The sequence below is a fragment of the Phodopus roborovskii genome, unplaced genomic scaffold, assembly GCF_943737965.1.
Source record: "Phodopus roborovskii unplaced genomic scaffold, PHOROB, whole genome shotgun sequence".
Taxonomy (NCBI): domain Eukaryota; kingdom Metazoa; phylum Chordata; class Mammalia; order Rodentia; family Cricetidae; genus Phodopus; species Phodopus roborovskii.
The window spans coordinates 14,387,347-14,410,743 of record NW_026126434.1 but is presented as its reverse complement, the minus strand read 5'-3'; the positions used below and the strand labels follow the sequence as shown (position 1 = coordinate 14,410,743).

Genomic DNA, 23,397 nt, shown 5'->3' with positions numbered 1-23,397 from the left:
TGATACAATTTAAGGTCAATTTTGTGATATCTATATTTCTCTTGTTTAGGTATTGTGTTTATATAGCTCAGTTAAAAATGTATAATTTTGTGCAGATTATAGATAGTTACCTATAACAGTCAAAACTTATAGTTAAGTTAGTTAGGTTTTCTAGATATACAGAGATGTATTTGAGATGGATAGGCATTCTTCAAACCTTTCAAAGATCTACAGAATATGGCATTTAAAATGGTTTAGGGTTTTTCTTGACAGTGAGACATAATTGTTCCTGGCAACACCACCTGCGTCAGAAAGAAAGATGGACATTAAAAAAACTCGTTATGGAGTTTGCCTCCAATATGGCAAGACTAGCCATTTGGACAAGATACTGCTCTTGTCTGGACTGTTTGACTTTATGTTGTATAAACTGGACATGCAGGACCCAAAGAAAAGTGACTGCTGAATCAAGATGGACATTGCTACAGAGTTCCTGCTTCATGGAAGAGTCTGCCAGATAGTCTGCAGGACACAGAGAAAAGTGACTGACAAACTGCCAATCCAAAAGACATTTTAAAGTTTCCTGCTTTGCTAAAGAGTCTGCCAGACACACTATGGCCTATGGGCTAAAGATGGAAGATTACAAAAGAACTTTGGGTGAATAGGCAATGAGTTGTCTCTGTCATTTCTAGAGTTTATATATTATCCTTCTGTGGTCTTTGATGGAGTTGAAGACAGATAGTTATGGTTATAGTTTTCCTTAGTTAAACTTAAGAGAAGTTACATATATGACTTTAGACTCACAAATATAGGATAGATGATAAAATAGTTTATTTTAATCTTGCTAAATGTTAATGGACTAAATATTGTTAAACGTGATTCTTATTTGATAACTGTTGTGTTATATATTTTGCTATGTTAAGCTTAAAACCTTTCTTTTTATTTAGACAGAAAAGAGTAGATGATGGGAGATGTCATTCTGTATATGTTTCTTATACTGGTTAATGAATAAAGCACTGTTGGCCAGTAGGAAAGGAAGATAGGAGGGACTAGGAGACAAGGAGGAAAGAGGAAGTAGTAAGGAGCCAAGATGGAGAATCTGGAGAGAATAGAACCACCAGCCGATAAGAAACTAATAACTGGCCAACAGAATTATATACAGAGTCTCTGTGTGTTAATCGGGGCTGGCACGGCAGTGGGACAAGACCAGGTGGTGGGTGGAAAAACCATACTCCTTACACAGAACTATTCCTTTTTCTGCTAAGAATCAAACACAGGGATCCTGCACAAGGCAAGTGTTCTCTATCATTTAGCTGTAATGGCACCCCAGAATTATTCAACATTGGAAACTAAAAGTAAACATGACAGAAAATATAAAAAGCATAAGGTTGCTAAACACTTGGTTGGCAAGAATGGTTGTGAAGGATTGGAGACAGCTCTGCAATTAAGAGCACTTATTGCTCTTGCAAAAGACCAGGATACAATTCCAAGCATTCACATGGTGACTCCAGTTTGAGGGGATCGTAAGTCCTCAAATAGGCACACAGGCAGTGCACATATATACACAAAGGCAAATACACATAAATATTAAAAAATAAAACAACAACAAAAAAACAAAAATGGTTGTGATTACATATAGGACAGAAGAATTTTGGCTGGAAAAAAAAAGAACAAAAACAAGAAAACTAGGAGAATGCAGAATTTAATAATTATGTGAGCCATTATTTTTGAGCAGGAATAAAATGTTTCACTAGCTATGTATGAAATCCTGGGTTTATTTTGAGCGTGTCTCAAACTTCTAAGGGCTTCTTGAAAACATATATAACATAGACTGATATTTATACACAAAGGCAACCCGCAACTTTCTATATTATCAGGAATTTAAACCCAATATATATCAAGAATTTAAACCCATTATACATACTAAGCAAGTACTGTACTTTTTCATTTCCTGAACCCACATTCCTATGGTCTGATATAAATATCTCACATATTCTCTTTACCACAAAAATTTCAGAACATGATGTGTGCTTTTGGATACATTAACACATAGGAAATAGCACCAGTATAATGGAAACAATATTATATACTACGTTGTAGGTTTTTAAATTATACAAACAAGTGGGGCTGAAGGTCTACATACCACAGTTGGTATATCAAAGTCTTAATATGAAAGGAGTCCTGGGCTTGATAACAGCACCACAAAATGACAATAGTTATGACAAAAGTAGTCATTAAATTGAACTAGCTATATGACTATATATCTTGTTCAGCATTCTGAGAGGTGAGATCTCTGCTACACTATCATGCAATGCTTCCCAACACTAACAACATGCCAGACACATGCTACCAATTAATAAAAGTTTGCTCATACACATGTGATAAACAATGAGAACTTTCCTTCAACATTAGGCTTAGTAATAAGCACTGGAAGGTACTACAAATTGAAGACTACAGGTACAGTCTTCAGCATGTTGGGTAGTAGGGGAGCCACAATCAGTATGCAAGAAACTTAACTCCTTGATAAAATATGGACATGTAAGAAACAAGATAAAAGTCATCTTTCTATGGAGCTTTACCTACTATGATTTTGACATGCTATGATTTGACATACTATATGTGATTAAGGCATCTATATAGTCTTAATCCTGGGATTTTATGCATGAAGAAATGTTACAAATCTAGTTTTTGATTTATTGTATAGATTACAATGACCTGTATTAACAACAACAAAAGGCATCTCCCTGAATGGCAAAAAGAATGCACACTATTAACTATAAAGCAGACTTATATGTAGTACTGATTCCCAACAGAGAGCATCTGGACATAGTTAATTAAAAACAAAAAAAATTACTGTTTTACACCAATTATTGATTACTGAACTATTTAAGTATAAATGTGATGGAAGCATATTATTCTGTTAGGTTTAGCAAAAAGTATGGAAGTGAACAGAATAGGTAATAAGAACAATTAGGCAGCGAGGAGAAACAAACAGCTGAGACCCAAAATACAGAAAAGGACCATGTAAAAGCAAAAGCGTTAGGATCTGGGGATGGCTTCAGCAGCAGTGCTTGTCTAACAAGTAAATACAAGGCCCGGGGCATGATCCTAGGAACAAAGGGGTATAAAAAAAAAGGGGGGGAAAGATACTGGCCTCACATCTAGAATTCTGCTCATGTTTAGAATTCTAGAAGCACCTAAAAGACTATATAAATGTTTTATTGTCAGCTGATAATTGCAAAATTAACCAGACAATACTGCTTCAAAGGCTTCCACTTTCTAAACTATCTTAAAATTACAGTATGGGAATGCTGCCCGGTAAGGCAGCATACATCTTTAATCCCAGCACTAGGGAGGTAGGAGGAGGAAGAGGCAGGTGGATCTCTGTGAGTTCAAGGCTAGCCTGGTCTACAAATCGAATTCCAGGATAGCCAGGGCTATTACACAGAGAAACCTTGTCTCGAAAAACAGAACAAAACAGACAAACAAAACTCACAGTCTAAGGATGTTACAGACTGGAGAACACTGCAAAGGAGGAAGAAAGAGGATGTGGCAATTAAGAGAAGTGACAAAGGCATTTACTACAGAGCCACAGGGACCTGCCCTCCAAGAACTCAAGGCAGAATAATTAAATATCAATAGTACCAGTGTCAATTTTGTGTGAACCTAGCTACACTATGGTGTCCAGGTATAGGGTCAAATGTCAGTCTACACGGTTCTACCAAGAACTTTTTGGATTTAATTAAGTATTCAGATTTTGAGTAACAGATTACTCACCATAATCAATTCAAGGTCTAAGAGTGAGATCTTTGACTGCCTTTGGACTCAAGGTTGGTCTAGTAGGTACATTCTAGACTTTTTTGTATCCCCAATTTCATTGACCAATTTCCTCCTCTTGCCCCCTCACTCTTTGGTTCTGTTCCTAAGACAACCCTAAAGTACTATACCCTATTGGGAACCATTCTTGTCTTTCACATTTTCCCTCCCATCTTACTTTTGTTTATTTTTGGTGCTGTGAAAAATCAAACTGAGACCTGGCACATTAGATCGGGTGCTTACCACCAAACCAGTTCCCCATCTAATTTCTAGAAGAATCCTATTTCTTTACTACAACACCCCACATATCTGGTAGTATACAAGCACTATATAAATAAACTACTGTTTCAGAACTTGCAGATTTGTACCCAACCCCTTCCCCTATCTTGAAAGAGAATTCAGTATTTGGTCAATCTTAAACTTACAATTATAGTGAATGGACAGCAAACAAGTGAAAGGCTACATATTATATAGCTCAGCAACCACCAGGTTACCCCTTCACTCAAACTTCAAACATCTACTTTCTGCAAAGGTTTAATCTATTGCTTAACAATTTATACAGGAGTTATGAAACTAAGATCTCTTTGGAACATTGATAAAATTTCATGACAAAACAGAGGAATAGTTATGTGAGTTATTTTGGACTGACAATCATTTATACAAATTAAGTGAGTAGCTGCAAGGAAAAGGGATTGGTATCCTAATTAATTAAATCCTAACTAATTAAAATATATGAAATTAACATAAGAACAGACATGGACCAAGGGAATAGAACAGAAAGTACAGAAATAAATTATAGGCATGTACTAGCTGGGATCACAGGTGTGCATGACCATGGCTGGCACCAAGAAGTTTAAAACATAAAATCTCCATAGGTTTCCACAATTCCACATTTTATTATATACCTATGTGTATATGCGTATATATAAAGAGAAGCAGAAATTATTCACAGTAGCATTATTCACCATGGCCAAAGAGGCAGAGGCAGGCAGAAGATCTCTGTGAAAGGCCAGCCTGGTCTATAGAGCTAGCTTCAGAAGAGCCAAGGCTACACAAAGAAACTGTGTCTTGAAAAAAAAACAAAAAAGCCCAAATATCCCTCAAAATGAAAAATAAAATGTAAAAGCAATGAAAAATTCAGACACAAAAAGAAATTAAAAGTCTAGTATATGCTATACCATGGGTGAAGCCTGAAGACATCACAGTAACTGAAACAAGCCATTAAAAAGAGATATTGTATAACTTGTCTTATGTATAATGCCTATTATGAGCAAATTCACAAAGAAAGTAGAACATAGGCTACCAAAGGCTGAAGCAGATGAAATCAGAAACTAGGGAATTACTCTTAATTAACATAGATTCTGTTAAGGGTGATGAAAGGTTAGTGAGAATGGGCAATGCTGATGTCTGCATAATACTGTTAAGGTACTTTTTAGTACCACTCAATTTCGTGCTTAAATGGCTAAAAGTTAAAGCTCTACTTTTAGTTTCCTTTGACCATGTGCAAAGAGGACATAGAATTTGAAACCAATAGGAGGCTGATTCGATTACAGCTGTTTTTAAAAGATCCCTTTTCAGGTCTGGAGAGATGGTTCAGTGGCCAGTCTTCCAGAGGACCCGATTTCAATTCCCAGCTCATAACTGTAACTCCAGTTCCAGGTATACAACACCCTCATATGGACATACATGGAGGCAAAACACATGAAATAAAAATAAATATGTTTTTTAAAAAATCCCTTTTCAGCTGAGGGTAGTATTCAGAAGACAAAAACAGGTTGTTCCTCTGTGAGCTTTGAGGCTAGCCTGATCTACAAAGATGAGTTCCAGACTACAAAGTAAGACCTTGTTTCAAATAAAACCCCTTCTCATCATCACTATAACTTCACAAGAGGATAAGTTAATGCTTATGTAAGTGGACCATTCAATGTGTATGCTGCCTGTTCATTTGACTTTCTGCATTTAACAAATTTTAACGTCCTACTGGGTTATTTAAGTTACATTCCTTGTAATGAGATAGAATATTATTTTCAGGTGTGTGATATTTGTTTAACTCTTTGAAGCTGTGTTACTTTGCCTGTCTAAAATATCTGATTGTCCTAATAAAGAGCTGAATGGCCAATAGCAAAGCAGGAGCAAGGATAGGCAAGGCTGGCAAGCAGAAAGTATAAATAGAAGAAACTAGGAAAGGAGAAAAAAGGAGCAAAGAGAGAAGGACCTCAGGGGCCAGCCACGACCAGACATGGGTTTAAGAAGGAAAGAAAAGACACAAGAATAAGAAAGGTAAAACCCCAAAGGGAAAAAAGTAGATGGGTTAATTAGAGGTAAGAAAAGCTGGCTAGAAAGAAGCCAAATTAAGGTCAGGCGATCATAACTAAGAATAAGTCTCTGGTGGCAGGCCCCTCAGACCTTAAAAAAAAAAAAAAAAAAGACAAAAGAGTAAAGCATCACACAATATAAGACAACTGACAATTAAAGTCAATTTCCTTTTATTTCCCTAGTGTCTGATGATATGCAGTGTTCTGTCTTTATGTACTTTTGTATTTCTTAGGTGTCCCTTTCTCCACCAGATTATAGACTTTTTGAAGACATGGAATTTTAGTCAATAGGATCTCATGGACATAAATTAACAGCTTCCAAATCATTACTCATCAACTAATAACTGTGAAGGAGAACTGTCTTATCTTTAATTAGACATTTATTTTGGACAGGCTAACAGAGGTATACCTTTTTCCCAACTTTGAGCAAATCTATGTCTTCAAAATAATACAGTTACCACAAAGAAAAACAGGGGTGGGGAGGGGAAGCAGGACAAATGTAAAACATCTTAACCAGGTGAGGTTCTCTACATGGAAAGTTAATGAATCTGAAAAAAAAAAATGCACAGATTTAGAGCTTTTTGTGATTGTGGAAAGTCTAGAGACATTACACTAGTTAAAAACTAGTTGTGTGGTTAGGAAAGAAATCAACTATTAGGAATACAAGAGAAAGGTAAATAAAGATAATTCCCTCCTGACCTCCCACTATGGTACAGTGGAAATAACTGCTCAACATCAAAGCCTTGGGGGAAAGCTTCTGTTTTTGCTTCTACTATCTGTAGACTCATAGAGATTCACCTGCCTCTGCCTTCCTGAGTGCTGGGATTAAAGGCACGCACCACCAACGCCTTGTAGAAATTATTGTATTTTTAAAAATATAAATTAACATCACAAATTAACTGTGATTTTAAATAATATAGTGAGGCTTTAGTAAAATTTTACATTAGGGGAAAAGCATGAATATTATTATCCTATTTTGATGGACAAAAGAAACCAGAAAATTCTTTCTCAAACACTAGTGATGGTGTAGAATTTTTAGAATCCAATGACTACATGCATAATTTCAAATACTTTAAATTTTTAACAGCAGCCAAAATAAAGGGGTATGCTTTAATATGTTTAAGATCTGGAGAGTTAACTATTGTAGTAACTAGTTTTCCATCCAGTACTGCAGAACAGCTCCTCACACTATGGGCTATTTCCAAGTACAGTAACCTGTCCCTGGCCTCCATGGATGCATGTTCAATACAACATGTCTTGCAGTCTTCACAAGTAAACTTTTTAATGGCAGCATGTATGCACTGGAATTGTTGGTTTTGAAATAAACTAAATTTTAGGGTTAATGTCTCCTGAGAGACTAAAATAATCATGGTTTAACTTGATTAATTCAAGACCTTAATAAGCATATTTTGTAATTACAACTGAAATTAGGACTTCCTAAAATTAGGTAGGCAAATGGTATAAAAAATACCATACAAAAATTAATGTTAAAACATAACATATCCATTCCTAAACACAAACTATTTAGGTAGGAAGCACAATAATTGATTTTAGTAACTGGTTATCTTGTTTTTGAGGTCTGGTTTTTATTATTCAGGCTTCAGCTTGGCTCTAGTATTACAAGCTGTCACTTTTGAGTAGAAATGGGACAAAGCCAAGAACTACACAAGAGCTGCCTCCTGCTCTGGCTTTATCTAAACCACCCCCCCAGGCCACGCCTACCCAAGGATGCTAATTTTACCAAGCCAATAATCCACCAGTAGCCATTTCACAGCTATTGTCATGACCTGGTCCTTTTTTACATTCTTGACACAATATACATGCTATAACCTCAATGTTCTGATTGAACTTACTTCGTTTTAGAAAAGAACTTCTAAATTTCATTCAAATGGTAACACTGAATGAAAAAGAGAAATTAAGAAGGAAAGGACATGACTGCTCCTAGATATGTGGGAGAGCCAGGGACATCTGGGAGAGTCCCAAGTGAACATGACCAGACTGAGCTGGGCTGTGTGGGAAGAGGGGGAGGGTAAGTAAGAAGGGAGTGAGGGGAATCATGTACAGCAGACAGTCAAAGGTACAAGAGGGCGAAGTAACCAAAAAGACTGGATTACATTGGGGGAGGGCAGCCCAGCACCTGGGCTGGAGAGTTCAAGGTAAAGGACTAGTATACTGAGAGCCCCACTTTGAACCAAGGTATGCTGGGGGAACCTGGCAACCAGTTCCGCCCTTTGTTATGTTAAAATAAGCACCACAGTCATTTATTCAAGGTTTGAAATTTAAGATGAAATGGAAATGGAAAAGGAAGATTGCTTATGAAAATTTAGGGACTGTACCTAATTCCTGTCAAAATGTAATTTATAAACAGACACAGAAAAACAGGATACAAAGTTCTCAGCAAGTTTTCAGCATTGGTTTTCTAGTTTGGTAGGATTTTCTACTTGTATCTAGTACTTTATAACTCAAACGTTCTTTCTTATAAAATGCTTCCTCTCAGACTAAACCAACTATGGTTTTTAACTTGATTGCTTCATTGTTGGTCAGAAATGGCTATTTTTCACCTTGAGCAAGCTGAAAGAAATGCTAGGAAGAACTTCAAAGGTCGTACAACTAAACTACTTCACCCAGTGTTTAAAGGATTTCCCCCAAGCCAATATACAACCTTCACAAATAATGAAACACAATGGGGAAAGTCCACCATCTACTCAACATGCACAAACAGGCTTGTTCTTGAGGCAGAGCATTGTCAAATACCCCTGATATGCACCTAATATACTTTGGAAGGATAACAAGTATTAGCAGCATATAAAACTTGATATCCCCTGCACCGTGTGTGTGCTTGAGTGAGTGCATGCGTGCCTGCGTGCATGCGTGTGTGTATAATTATCATGAAAATCCTACCTACACATGCCTCTGAGAGAAGAGGAAACAAAAACCACTGTAGAAAATATGTTCTATAATTTGTTGGGTGGAAAAACAATGGTAGAAGTTCCAGGGAAGACAAAATTTTAAAATATGAACAGAAGTGAATGCCCAACAAGTGTGTGAATAGCAGGAAAGTTACAAACAACTACTCTAAAGGCTTGAACACGCTATACTGTGAGAAAACAGGGAAATGGCCTTGTTAAGCAAATGAGAAGCTGTTTAACAGGTCATTTCATTTTATTCTTTCTAACAACCCTGGTGTATATAATTGCCTATATTTTATAGATGTGAAAACTCTTTATGTAAAATTTTCTAATTCCCCAAGTCAAGATTTTAAATCATGATTGACAGGAAAGACAGAAACTCACTGACTAATCACTATGCCTACATTCAATTTCTAGGGCAAAACATGTTAAATAACCAATTAGCTCCTTTTGAGGTCAAAACAGCCAGCATACCACTGTTTTTTATTTGCTGGTTAACTGTACTTAAAAATCTTTTCCCTCTTTTTATCTGACCCTAACCTTTTTCTAACAAGGCTGGTATATCCTGATGTTTCCTAAATCTATTTCCTTATCACTGATTACACTGTCAATCAATATTGTCATATTTTTTACTTTCATCCTTAATTTTATCTCCTTCCTGAGACTTTAAACCGTTAAATCATTTTAGTCTCTACTGGCTTCATATCTCTGAAGCCCTCCCAAGGCACTTTTGGTGCTTTTAATCAAATCTACTTCAAAGAATTTCTTTTTATTTGGGGAGACAGGGTCTTCCTCATCTCCCAGGCAAGCCTGGGCAAACCTCCCACTCCAGAACTCTGGAAGCTAAGGTGGGAAGATTCTGAGTTGGAAGCCAGCCTGAGTTATCTAACAAGAGTCTACCAAACACAAAGGGGGAGTTTGATAAAATACATCTTTTAATACCAACTCCCAACTGTAATTGTCATTATCTCAAAATTACACTTACAGACACACACACACACACACACACTTTCACCAAGTCAAATCTTTGTTTCCCATATAAATGTTTACAGTGCTTAAAAACCAAACAACATAAATGTCAAAAGCTGCAATTCTTAACCTAAGAGTCATGACCCCTTTGAGGCTGAACAACCCTTTAACAGAGGTCACCTAAGGCCATCCACATACCAGATATTTACATTAGAATTCAAAACAGTAACAAAATTACAGTTAATGGAGTAGAATCAAAAATAATTTTATGGTTGGGAGTCACCACAATATGAGGGGTCAAGCATTAGGAAAGTTGAAAACTACTGCTCTAAAGTATATGTCTGCATTATGAATTGGACTGACAATACTTTTAAATTTGAAAAAGCAATGCCAGGCATGGTGGTGAACACCTTTGATCCCAGCACTCAGGCAGAGGAAGGCAGATCTCTAAGTTTGAAGCCACAAATTTCAGAGAAAGTTCCAGAACAGCCAGAACTACACAGAGAAATCCTATCTTGAAAACACACACACACACACACACACACACACACACACACACACACACACACACACATTAATAAACAAATGAACAAAAATAAGTTTGAAAAAGCATGGCATTTCCTTAGCCCTCTAAAGTAATAGTAACAACATATTGTTTACTTTCTTTTGTAAACTAACATCATCAAAGATTGTTGAAGAATAGATCTGCTTATAAACATATAATTAGGTTTTGTACTATTTTTGCTATTTCAATTTTTAAAAAAAGTATAGCATATGCCTACTTTTAACCAAACCATCAGCCAATTTCTCCCCCGGCTAACCAGAGACTATATTTTACCTTACTTATCTCCTGATAACAAATTAACTCCAAACTCCACAGGACAGTGACAGAAATTCATAAGAATCAACTGTGTGTCTGTTTGCTAACTTATCCTAGCCAATTGTTTGATTCCTTTTTAGTAAGCCAGTTGTGCTTGGTGACAATTACCTTAAGAATCTCCTGAAATCTCAGCCAATATATTTATTTAATCAATAGTGGGAAAAGGGGTTGGAGTATGGCTCACTGGTGAAGTGCTTGCCTAGAATGTGCAAGAATCTGAGAAAACAATTTTAATTACTGAAGGAATAGAGAAATTACAAGTATACAGGTAGACTCTCAACTGATGACTAAGCAGTTAAGAAAACCTACTGTTCTTTCAGAAGATATTGATTCCCAGTACCCACATAGTGGCTCATAATCTTTTGTAACTTTAGTCCTAGGGAATGCCTCTTTCTCCCAGACTCCATGGGTACTAGGCATACATGTGGCACAAACATACATGTAAGCAAAACACTCATACACATTTAAAAAGATAAAAAGGGGAGGGTCTGGGATGGGAGGAGGGTGGGGAAACTGCAGTTAGGATGCAATGTATGACAACAGAATAAAACAAAAACACCTGCATTCCAGTGTGGAAAATGCAAAGCAATCATAATAAAGCACTAGCAAAAACTGTCCTGGTGTAGGGAAGTTAAAATAGTACTCATCAGGCCAACATGGCAGCTCATGGATAAAAGACACTTGTCACCACGCCTCACAACTTGAGTTAGAATTCCAGGACTCTAGTGATGGAAGGAGAGAATCAATTCCTCTGCCCTCTAAACAAGACATGGCTTATGTACATCCACACAAATTATAAATACTAAGTAAATAAATACTCCTCTAAATCTGTAAGCACTCTCAAGCTCAGGAACTAAAGAAGTACTCTGGTTACCCAAGCCAGCCCAATGTGCCGTAGCCAGCCAATCACCACAGCACTACTCTATCTGCTTACTGAGTATAACAATTCGGTGCTTAAACACAACAAAGAGTGATAAGACCAGAATTTCATTCCTAACTTTTAGTTCAATATGATGCAAGGCTTCAAATACAAATATAATCATTAAATTCTAAGATGACTAGGCCTTATGTTAGGGAAGGCACCTGAATATAATACATATTCAAAACAACATACAAAAATGGGGCATAAACTTGGAGAAGCAAATTCTTCATAAAAATCTAGGAATTTTAACTAATGTCCTTTGTCTTATTTTCTTTCATTACAATTAAAAGCAGAGGATTAATCTTAATATTAAAAGGACTGCTGGAGGTATCAACATTCCCCATGTCACATTGTGTTACAAAGCTATAGTAACAAAAACAGCATAGTACTGACAAAAAAAATAGACATGTTGATCAATAGAAAGTCAGACATAAATCCACACATTTATACACACCATTTTTTTTTCCCCTTTAAATAAAGAAGCCAAAAACACACACTGGGGAAAAAAAAAGTAGTAGAAGAAGTAGTAGAAGTAGTAGTAGTAGAAGAAGTAGTAGTAGAAGAAGAAGTAGTAGTAGTAGAAGTAGTAGTAGTAGAAGAAAAGAAGAAGAAGAAGGAGAAGGAGAAGGAGAAGGAGAAAGAGAAGAAGAAGAAGAAGAAGAAGAAGAAGAAGAAGAAGAAGAAGAAGAAGAAGAAGAAGAAGAAGAAGAAAAGAGAGAGCATCTTCTCTAAACGGTGCTGGTCAAACCAAGGGGTCAATGTAGAAAAATTCATATAAATCCATACTTCTCACCCTGCATAAAACTCAACTCCAAAGACCTCAACATAAAACCACATATACTGAACCTAATAGGACATAAAGTTGGGAATAGTCTTGAAATTCCTGACACAGAAACTGAGTCCAAAAATTAATAAATGGGACCTCATGAAACTGAGAAGGTGCTTCTGTAAGGCAAAAGAGACTATCATTCAGACAAACAGCCACCTACAGAATGGAGAATGAGTTTTACCAACTATACATCCAACAAAGGCTAGTATCCAAAATTTATAAAGAATCAAAAAACTATTAAGAAAAATAATTTAAAATGTGGTACAGATCTAAACAGAGAATGCTCAAAAGAGTAAAGTCAAATGGCTGAAAAACACTTAAAAATGTTCAGCATCCTTAAGCATCAGGAAAATGTAAATCAAGACTATTTTGAGATTTTACCTTACACCTGTCAGAATAGCTAAGATCAGTGCATGGTATAGTAAGGGGAACACTCATCCATTTCTAGCCAGATTGAAAACTTATACAGCCATTATAGAAATCAGACCGAAGTTCCTGTGGAAGATCAGAATTGATCTACCTGAAGGTCAAGCTATACTGTTCTTGGGAATGTACCCAAAGGATACTTCATCCTACCAGAGATGCTTGTTCTAGTATATTCATTGCTGCTCTATTCATAATAGCCAGAAATTGGAAACAAACTAGATGCTCCTCAACAGAAAATTGAATAAAGAAAATGTGGTATATTTACACAATGGAGTACTTCTCAGCTGTTAAAACAATGAAATCTGCAGACAAATGGATGAAACCAGGAAAAAAAAAAAAAAATCATCCCGAGGGAGGTAACCGAGACCCAGAAAAACAAAAAAGGTTATATATTTGTTTATATGTGGATATTAGCTGTTAAATCAATGATAACAAAGTGTGATGATATATTATTTATGATTTAATATAAAGCTAGACTGAGGATTCAGAAAGCAAAGTCAGCCACAAGCTATAGAGGTCAGAGTGATGGCACACACCTTTAATTCCAGGATTCAGGAGACAAAGGCAGATGGGTCTGAGTTCAAGGCCACCCAGGCTTACAAAAGATTGAATCAGAGCTCATACCTTTAATCCTAACATTAGGGAAGTACATAACACAGAAGCAAGGTCTCAGAGAGGCATTCATTCTCCAGCCACACCGAGCAAAGGCAGTAGTTTGAGACTTGGTGAAGAGCTCATTCTTGGATCGGCCCTTTCAGCTTGAACTAGAGGTGAGAGCTACTAGCTGGCTGCTTTGCTTTTCTGTCTGATCTTGAGCTTGTACCCCAGTATCTTATCTCTGATCATTTATTTTTTCTGTTACAACCAAGCTACAATCCATAGAACCAAAGGAGGTTACGTACAGAGTAAAGGACTAAGGGGGACAGATAGCTCTCCCCAGGAAAGGGAAATAGATAGAGTTGGGGGGAAAGGGGGCTGGAATGGGAAGAACAAGTAGGGAGGGAGAAGATGTAGATGAGGAAGGGAATATGGGGAGAGACAGCTAAAACTAAGGGCCATTTGAAGGAAAGTATGGAAACCTAGTAAAAGCTTTCCAAACTATATGGCATAAGAAGGTCTAAATGAAATCAAATAATGAGGGAGAGAGAGCCCCAAATGACTATCTCTTGTCACCAAATGAAGCTTTCATAGTCTGGGTTACATCTGGTTGAAGTGTTGGCCAAAAGGGTCCAATGGGAAACCCCAAGCAACCCAGGCTGTTGTCAAGACTATAGGTTGCTCTCCACAAACTGATAGCAAGAACCATTGCTAAAGACAACAGCTACACAATGCATTGAACATGGAGAAGTCACACAGGTCTATGTTTTAGATCCCTAGCACAGGAAAGTACTCTACATGCTACCAAAAGAAAAACATTAAACCAACCTAGCCACAAACTCTTTGATCTACAATAGTGCCCTGCCTGTAAGATATGCTAGTGCAATGGTGGCACAAAGCTTCTGGGATTAACCAACCAACATCTGATTTGCCTTCAGAGCATAGCCAGCACTGCTTCTGATAACGGCTCGTGTGACTAAAAACCTTAAACTAGATAGCCCAGGGAACAAGGTACACCCAAACACTAAAAAAAGCAGTAATAATTCCTAATGACATTCTGCTGTATTCATAAATGAATGTCCTATTTGGCCATCATCAGAGTAGCTTCTTTCTGCTACAGATGGGTACACATATAGAGACCCAAGCCATACAATATGCAGAATAAGAGACCTTGAACACTTGGCTCTAAATGAGATGTCTCCATCAAAACTCTCCCCTCAGGGTAAGCAGCATGGAAGATGAGGCAGTTATATTTTATTTTACTATTATCCTTTAGAAGCCTGTCTACTTTCTAATGAGACAAAAAGGGAGTAGATTCAGATGGAAGCAGAGAAACTGGAAAGAGTAGAAAAGGTAAAACTGCCATAAAGATATATTCTGTGAGAGGGGGAAAAAAAAAGCAAACAAACCTATTTTCAATTATTTAAAAAAAAAAAAAAAAAAAAAAAAAGCAGACTTGTGATCCCTAGAAAATACTGGACTATCAAAGCAGATCAAACCATATTCAACTGATGAGTCATACAATTTTCAGGCAAGAACTAATCTCTTCTCTATCTTGTATGAAGCAACCAACCTGAAAACTGCAGGTGTGTGCATGGCTACTCGCCAAATGCAGGAAAAGCCAATTTCAAAATCATGCTGAAAGTTGAAAGTACAATCAAACTTAATGGGGAAAACATCAACTTATTATCACATTTCCAAATGGGGCAAAATCAACTATAATACAACCAAAAAGCTTCAAATAAAGAAGCAAAGACATCCCCATGCCCTACCCCCTCCAACAAAAAAAAAAAAAAAAAAAAAAAGCATCAGAGCAATGGAATTTTATTTATTTTCCAAACCCTTCCCCCCACCTCTGCTTCAAAGACTATCAACTGCAACTAGGCATGACCAGGAAAACGAAGAGAAGGAAACAACTCTTTGGTGTGCACAGGAAAAGAAAAACAAAATAAAATTTACAATGCCAAATGATCTTATAAAAATTCATTTAATTGTATTGTCTGAAGTACTGGTTCAATTTTTCTCTCCAGTCAAAATCCTTTCCAAAATACTGAAAACATCAAATTTCATGTCACCTGACAACTGACCAGAGCAAATAACTTAATATATAATCTGATATTACACTGAAATCATTCACTGAAAAGGTAGAATGTGCCAGGTGGGGATGGTGCACACTTTTAATTCCAGCACTCAGGAGGCAGAGGCAGGTGAATCTCTGTGAGTTTGAAGCCAGCCTGGTCTACAGAGCAGTTCCATGATAGCTAGGGCTCTTTCACAGAGAACCCTGTCTCCAAAAAAAAAAAAAAAAAAAAAAAAAAAAAAAAGGGGGGGGGGGGAGGAGAAAGAACGGAATGCAAACCAATGGTGTAAGGCAAAATAACTTGCACTAATGTTAAGTCCTACTTCTTAAACATTCCCTTACATTGTATCTATGTTTTCATTCTAAGTTGATGTTGTGCTCCATGGTTTCAGAGTCTGGAACAATGGCTCAGTGGTTGAGAATACCATCTGCTCTTGCAGAAGTTTGATTGCCAGCACTCTCTTAGAACCTGGTTAACTCTCTAACCCTGTTCCAGAGAACCCAATGCCATCTTCTGGCCTCCACAGGCACTGTGTGAACACTGGTGCATACATACCTGCAAGCAAAACACCCACTATACTTATACAAATTACAAATTAAAAAAAAGGGGGGTGGCTGTATAACTGCAAAGCATACTGCCACAGAATGGGATACTGAGAACTCTGGGATTGAAGCAAAGGGGGAAGGGGATATCATTTCTGGAAATTTTTAAGTAAAATTTAAGTCTCATTACTAAAGGCTAAAAATTATATTCAAAAAAAAAATTGCCCCCAAAAACAAAAACCCACTTTTCTACAGAAGAGAAACACCCCTCATGTCTAAGTTATTATTAAAGGATAATTACCAACTTGATTACAAATAACTTCCTTCAGGAAATGTAAAGTGAGAAAAAGATGTGACAATAAATTGCACAGCTAATTTAAGTATCCTAACTCCTTTGACTTGAAAGGTCAAGAAAGTAACATGTAACAGTAAAAATATTTAAGATACTACTTGGATGATAGAATACAAAAAACATTCTGGAATTAAGTCTCTTTGATTCAAGAAACTCCAATATTTTTTCTCCAAATGTGTCTATATTTCACACATTACTTTGAATAATTATGAAAAATGATGTTAAACCATATTAGACCTCTGCCACATGACTATTCAGCATACTAAAAACATATAAACTGGAAGGATGTTGATACTTTCAACAAGATTTAAAAAGAAAACTAAACCAAATAAACACTTGTTTATAAATAACCACTTTCTTATAAAAAAAAAAACTAATAAATTCTAAAAGTCAAGTCCTCTTAGGTTAACATCTGCTTTTTGAAACATCAATTATTAAATGTCAAACAAAGGGCAACTTCAGTAAGTCCCCTCAATTCTCAGAGATACCAAACCTGTTTAGGCCAAAGGTTGATTTGCCTATCTATTAGAAAAGCAGTCTAAATCACTTCTGAAAAACCACAATCACACAATTCAACAAACTACATAAAGTTTTAGATAACGGAAATAATCAGAACCCGAAAAAGTTTCTAAATGTTGGGGAGCAGGGCAGAGCAATCCAACAGTGTTAGCACATTCTTCCTATCAAGCATGTTGCAGTTAGGGCACTGAGAGGTCATTATTAAAAGTAGAATGTATAGCAGGTGATGGTGGCGCACACCTTTAATCCCAGCACTTGGGAGGCAGAGACAGAACCCTGATCTACAGAGTGAGTTACATATTTTCTAATTTAAAATTTTTAAGAAGCTAGAAGATTAAAAAACTAGATAATTCTCTTTTACTTTGTTAAAAGACAAAGGATTTAATTTTAACCTATTTTTGAATGTGCAAGTCTCTGTGTCTATATTCCACATGCCTACACCAGCAAAGGTCAGAAGAGGGCATCAGATTCCCAAGAGCTGGAGTTACAGGTAGCTGTGGCCTGCCTGATGTCAATGCTAGTAACTCTTTAGTTATCAACAAGAGCCCCAAGTGTTCTTGGCCATTGACACATCTCTCCAGCACCATTGCCTATCCCCCAATATACTTTTCTGCTTTCTGAGACAGTCTTCCTATGTTGCCCAGGCTGTTCCTTAAAGAGATCCTCCTACTTCAGCCTCCTAAGTGGCTGGATTATAGGTATGTATCACCTCATATAGTTAACACTTGTGAAGTTTCCTCACATAATTTACATCTAATTGTCTATTGGGAAACATATCTTCTAAAAATGCATTTACTTAAGCTATTAAATTATTTAGTAATAACAAAATTTCATCAAGAAAAAAAAGGAGCTGGTATATAGTTCAATGAGAAAGCAAGTGACTATCCTGACCACAGCCCTGGGCTTGATTCCAAATAATGCAAAAACAAACAACCCCTCCCAGCCCCCCAAAAAAAAGAGAGAAAGCAAAGAAAAGGGATATATGCACATTAAAAAAAAAAAAAAAAAAAAAAAAAAAGACTGATCTTAACTACATTTACAGACCCAGCCTCTCACCTTAAAGAATTGGAGAAGAACCAAAGTAATACTAGTGTTTAGCCAGTTCTTTTCTAACATTCAGAATGTCAGAGATTGCTGGGTTCACTCCTGTAATCCTAGCAACAGCAAGAACCTTCCAGATTCACAGGAAGGTCTCAGCACATAGTAACTGATAAATTATGTTCTAATTAAAATATATTGGATGCACTTCCTTCCTTGTATACGTAAGTTAAATAAAACATTGCTTAAGAATACCTAAATATGAGTGACATTTAATGAACAAGTAACTTTTGAAAGCAGTCTACAGTTTCTTACCTGGTATGGCTGAAAGGCACAATCTTCTGTTAAAAAATCCAGCTGTTTATCTATAAGGAATTCTACTGCAGTGATTGAACTAGGTATACTATTTTCAACCAATGGTTTGAAGGTCTGTCAAAAAAGAGAAAGGAAAAAAAAAAATCCAACGGTTATTTTCTCATTGTATCCTCAAAGTATGGTACAAAAGGTACGTATGAATACTGTTTAAATATCATTGTCACAATTACATATAATTGAATGCCTTTACTTAAACCATAGACTTATATTCATTAAAAAGGAATTAAATACAACCATAACACATAAGCGAAAAATTATACCATGTTAAGCTGTTATGTATTTTTGAAAAGAGACTAACAAATATACATGTAAATGTTCCTACTTAACACTAAAACTGAAACTGCTCCTGAAGAAGTCAAACACATTTACCCTCCTTTCTCTAAGCCATCAAGACAGAAGTTATCATCTAATTTTAATACAGTGCAGGAAGCATCTGATCTAACTCCACCCCTGCCTTGCTCTAAGAATAAATACAAAATACAGGAGCAGTTACTTCAGAGAGGGCAGCAGGAAGGTCAGTAAGAAAGACCATACAGTCTACCCAGCAGCAAAGTCTCCTGTTAAAAGTGAGTCTGAGACCACACTGCAGTAAGGTAGGTGGGAAAGTTAGAGGAAGGAAGTAAGAATAACATGTTTGTTTTCTTAAATGACTATCAGCACATTCTCATTCTTAGTAGAGTCAGCTTCAATAAAAATGAAAAGTATTCATGTATCTATACTCCTGTTTGTTCTAAAAAACTTTAGAATGAAAACAAAATTTCAACAATCTTTAAAAAAAACTGGCTTTAGTATAAAATAATCAAAATCTGAAAAACGTAATTAACCAACTGGGCTTCTAAGCACAGACAGACAGACAGACAGACAGACAGACAGACACACACACACACACACACACACACACACACACACACACACACAGACACACACACTTCATTACAAAGCAACCTGAGTTACCATTTGAACACAAAACAGCTTTTTTCATGAACAATAAATGTCTCCAGGATTCCTAAAGCTGCTGGGGTTTGTTTTTACCTTCCTTTGTAATTATTAAGTCTTAAAGACACACAAAATACTCTGGGGGGAAAAGTAAAGATTTGAGTTTGAAGAGATTCTTAAAGAGTTAATTTCTACATTTAAGAAATTCCTAAAACGACTCAAATGGATTCACTGTGATCTACAACCTTTTTGATAAGTACATGAGAATAAACAAGTATTTTAAACATACCTCCTTTCTGCTCCATTTCAATTACAATGAACTTATGAGCAAATAATTTTCTTTAATGGAAATAATACTGAAATTGTGAGAACAAGGGTAACAGCATGTGCTAACTTATTAGTATGCACAGGAAGCCCTGGATCTCTAGAACCCCCCCCCCCCAAAATACAAATACACAAAATCCCTCTTGCACACTACACTTACTTTTTAACATCTGTGATAATTAAATCTATTACAATAACTTTCTTCTATGTCCAGTCTATAGCCTGTCAAGTGCAAAATATTTACAAAGTACTTTGTGGAGGGAATAACATTTTCAAAATAGAAAATTCCCACATTACTTGGATATCTATCACTGACACCAATTTTCTCTATTTCTTGAGCCTAGATTCCTAAAATTAGTATTTCATAAAATCCTATCATTACTTACAAGAGAATTTACTCACTTTTTAAAAAGTTCCTATTATCTGATTATATGAAATGTTAACATGAAAAGCTATTAATTTACCTTATTTTTACAAAGAAACATTTTCTTGTTATACTTCTATTAGTTTAGCTTTGGTAAATGAACAAACACTGGCTCCTTCTCAAGAGGACTTTCAATCTTTGGACATTATCTGTTTCTTTTCCAAACACTTCAGACCAAACCATCAAGGTTAACAAAAAACGATAAACAAAAGTTTATTATCTAAGTGGCTAAAGAAACAATTCAATTTAGTAGGTCCTAAGAACCTCTTTCTTAAGCAAATAATGCAGGTGTTTTGCATTTCCTGAGACCCAGACATTTTATAATATCAAAAACATTCCTGAGAACTTCTCAACAGCTCTCCTTTTCAAGGTGGGCCAGAGGTTTACAGATAAAATTCAGCAAGTTAACATAATTTAAATTACTTTCAGTTAACATGGAAAGGGTTTTAATTTCTAGATAAAATAATTCCTCGAACTTCAAGGTATTAACTGAAAACCTTTGGTAAATTTGGCTAGCAAATAATGTATGGCAAGTTAAAAAAAAAAAAAAAAAACCTCTGATAATACCATGTACAAGTACATTTAAATTACAAATATACCCTCAACAAGTAGAGGCACTTTACAGTGCTTGTTAAAGAAACAAAATATATATTAAATTATCAACTGTGCCAGTGTAAATCTTACACTATTACAAAATATACAAACATGAAAAATTCAATGATAATTTTTATATCTAACACATCAAAAGTTAAACATGTTCATATTAAAATGGAAACAAATGTATTTTGTAGCTTTAATAATAAATCCATATAGTAAGTTTCTCTGTTGTAGGTGCACTGGGATGTACAAAAACTAGAACTCACAAATAACTAATTCAAGACGCTGAAAACATTTATGGGAACTTCCTCAACCCAAGGGGAAGCAAACCTAGTAGAATATGGCCTTAATCACAAAGGGCTTAAGTCTTTGAAAACCAAAATGAAAGACACTAAGTTAAAAATTGAATATTTAGTTGAAAGAAAACACTTTTTCCATTTTATTAGTAGATTAAGAGTTCTCTTACTGTCATCTGTTAGTGTTAATCAAACTTTAAAAATAGTCTAAAGCCAAAATAAATCCTGCTGAGATACTGTATTTCTAGAAAGGCCTACCACGCTATAGGAAGAATGCTCCAACAACTGTATCCTGTTTGGGGCTCCACGCTGCACCACATTCCATTCACATGAGGAAGAGGCGAACAGATGAGCCCTCCCCGAAAAATATTTTTAAATAAATCATCTACAGTTCTCAAACTCAGCTGCTCAGACAAAACATGTTAAAGCTCACCCACCTAGTACTTAACAGGAAATTCATGGGGTTTATGTCTGCAGCCACAGTTTCTAACAATCTCCGGTTAACATTTAACAATTCCTTTTTCAAGTTTAAAAAAAAAAAAAATCAAGCTCATTAACTACAAAAATACAAGTGTAAATCTCAACAAAGGAAAATACTGAAACTAAAAATAATCTAGTCCACACTTGTAAGTCAAGGTTTAGCGTACAAAAAAAAAAAAAAAAAAAAAAAAAAGACTGGAGCGCCTTGAAAGAACAAAGTCCAAATTCCCACCCAAGCAGGTCTACTGAAAACATGATACTGTTAGAAAACAAGTTGGGGGTGGGGAAGGGAATATATACCACCACCACCACCAAAAAAAAAGAGAGAGAGAAAACACAAAACACCTCACAAAACAAATACTACTTCCCTTAAAACATTGTTTTCTAATTTAAACACGTCTGCCCAAATACACGAAACAATTAAACTCTAGCTTTTAAATTAATTTTTTAGTGTAACTAAATAATCGGCAACAAAGTGAACCTCTTTCTAAATAGTTTTAGAAATCTTAAAACTAAGAACGCTGAGCCTAGAACTATAAAAGGCAATGACCTCAATTCCTAAGGCTATGAAGCAAAACCAAATGTAATAAAGACAAAAGAAAAAGGAAGCAGAAAAAAATACAAACCGTACTTAGTTCTTGAGAATTTTAAAGTATCTTTAAATCTCAGCAATCCAAGCCAAGGCTTTAAAGGTCAGTAAATATAGCTGACATTTCATTCTGTTCTTGAGCAGTATTTTTTTTTTAAATCAAACATAAATACTTCTTTAGTCTTCAAAAACAATCACAGGCAAATGGCTTTCAAACCAAGCACTTCTGAGTCCACTCGCAGCGCCGTCATTGTATAGGAAGAAAAGCCAAGACCACAAAACGAAGCAGAGGCTGTAACCTAACAAGGCTCCAAGCAACAAATGACGATTTTCTGTCTGCCCAGCTCAGCCCTGGCAGTGATGAGGATTACAACTTGCTCTTTGTCATCAGCACTGTGGTGTTAACGACGAAGAAATCCTGCAACTGAAGCACTACCGCATCCTCCGATCTGGGTCAGGATAATTTCTCCCGAGGTCACTTACATAACCAGTAAGATACTCCAAATAAAGAGAACAGCCATCCATTAGCTAGAGGAAGCTTTCCCACTGTACTGTCTGCATGGAAACACACTGCGGTCGCTTCCAACAGCACAGACACCCAAATGAGAACGAGTACTTGGCTTAGGGCACTGTGAGAGAAGGGAAGAGGCGGTGCTCTGTAAACTGTAACTAATCCCCCGTCACAGGTGCTGATGGAGTCACTTCCAGCACGAGTCACATTACTGGTGATTACTCATTTGGCTGCGGCCATAGAGACTGGCTCATAATTTTAACAACAGACAAAGGCAGACTAGTGGCGAGATGAAGAGCTCAAGTTTACTGTCTCCTTCGTAAAGCAAATACAAAGTTTTTGTTTTTCAGAATTACCAAGATGATAAAGTTAATAAAACTAAAAAATATATAACATCAACTTGGGGGGAAAAAAAATCTATCATTAAGCTATTTTTAAAAACTGGTTGGGGCTTTTAAATTTTTGCTATGTAACATTATACAGACTGAGCAGATTATATTCACACACGTGTGTGTGTATATATATACATATATATTAATACATACATATACATTCATGCAATAACAATCAATGAAAAAGAGGCCATGAACTTGAAATATAATAAGGTTTGGATGATGGATGAATGAAGGGTTTGGGAAAAGGACAGGGAAAAGAGAACTGCTGTAATTATAATCTCAAAAATAAAAGAAAAACT

At 36.1% G+C, this 23,397-nt stretch overlaps 1 protein-coding gene across 5 annotated transcripts in view; it reads right to left on the bottom strand.

Annotated features, from left to right (window-relative positions):
* Jmjd1c (jumonji domain containing 1C) overlaps positions 1-23,397 on the bottom strand; it is a 114,473-nt gene that overhangs the window by 49,988 nt on the left and 41,088 nt on the right. For 4 of the 5 annotated variants that reach the window (XR_007834678.1, XM_051186836.1, XM_051186837.1 and 1 more), the window contains exon 3: positions 18,487-18,600. Coding sequence is in view for 3 of the 5 variants with exons in the window: in XM_051186836.1 (XP_051042793.1) it covers positions 18,487-18,600 (114 nt within the window). In the remaining 2 variants the exon portion in view is untranslated. Of the gene's footprint in view, positions 1-18,486; positions 18,601-22,234; positions 22,799-23,397 lie in introns of those variants that run through there. The other variant, XM_051186839.1, reaches the window with a different exon arrangement.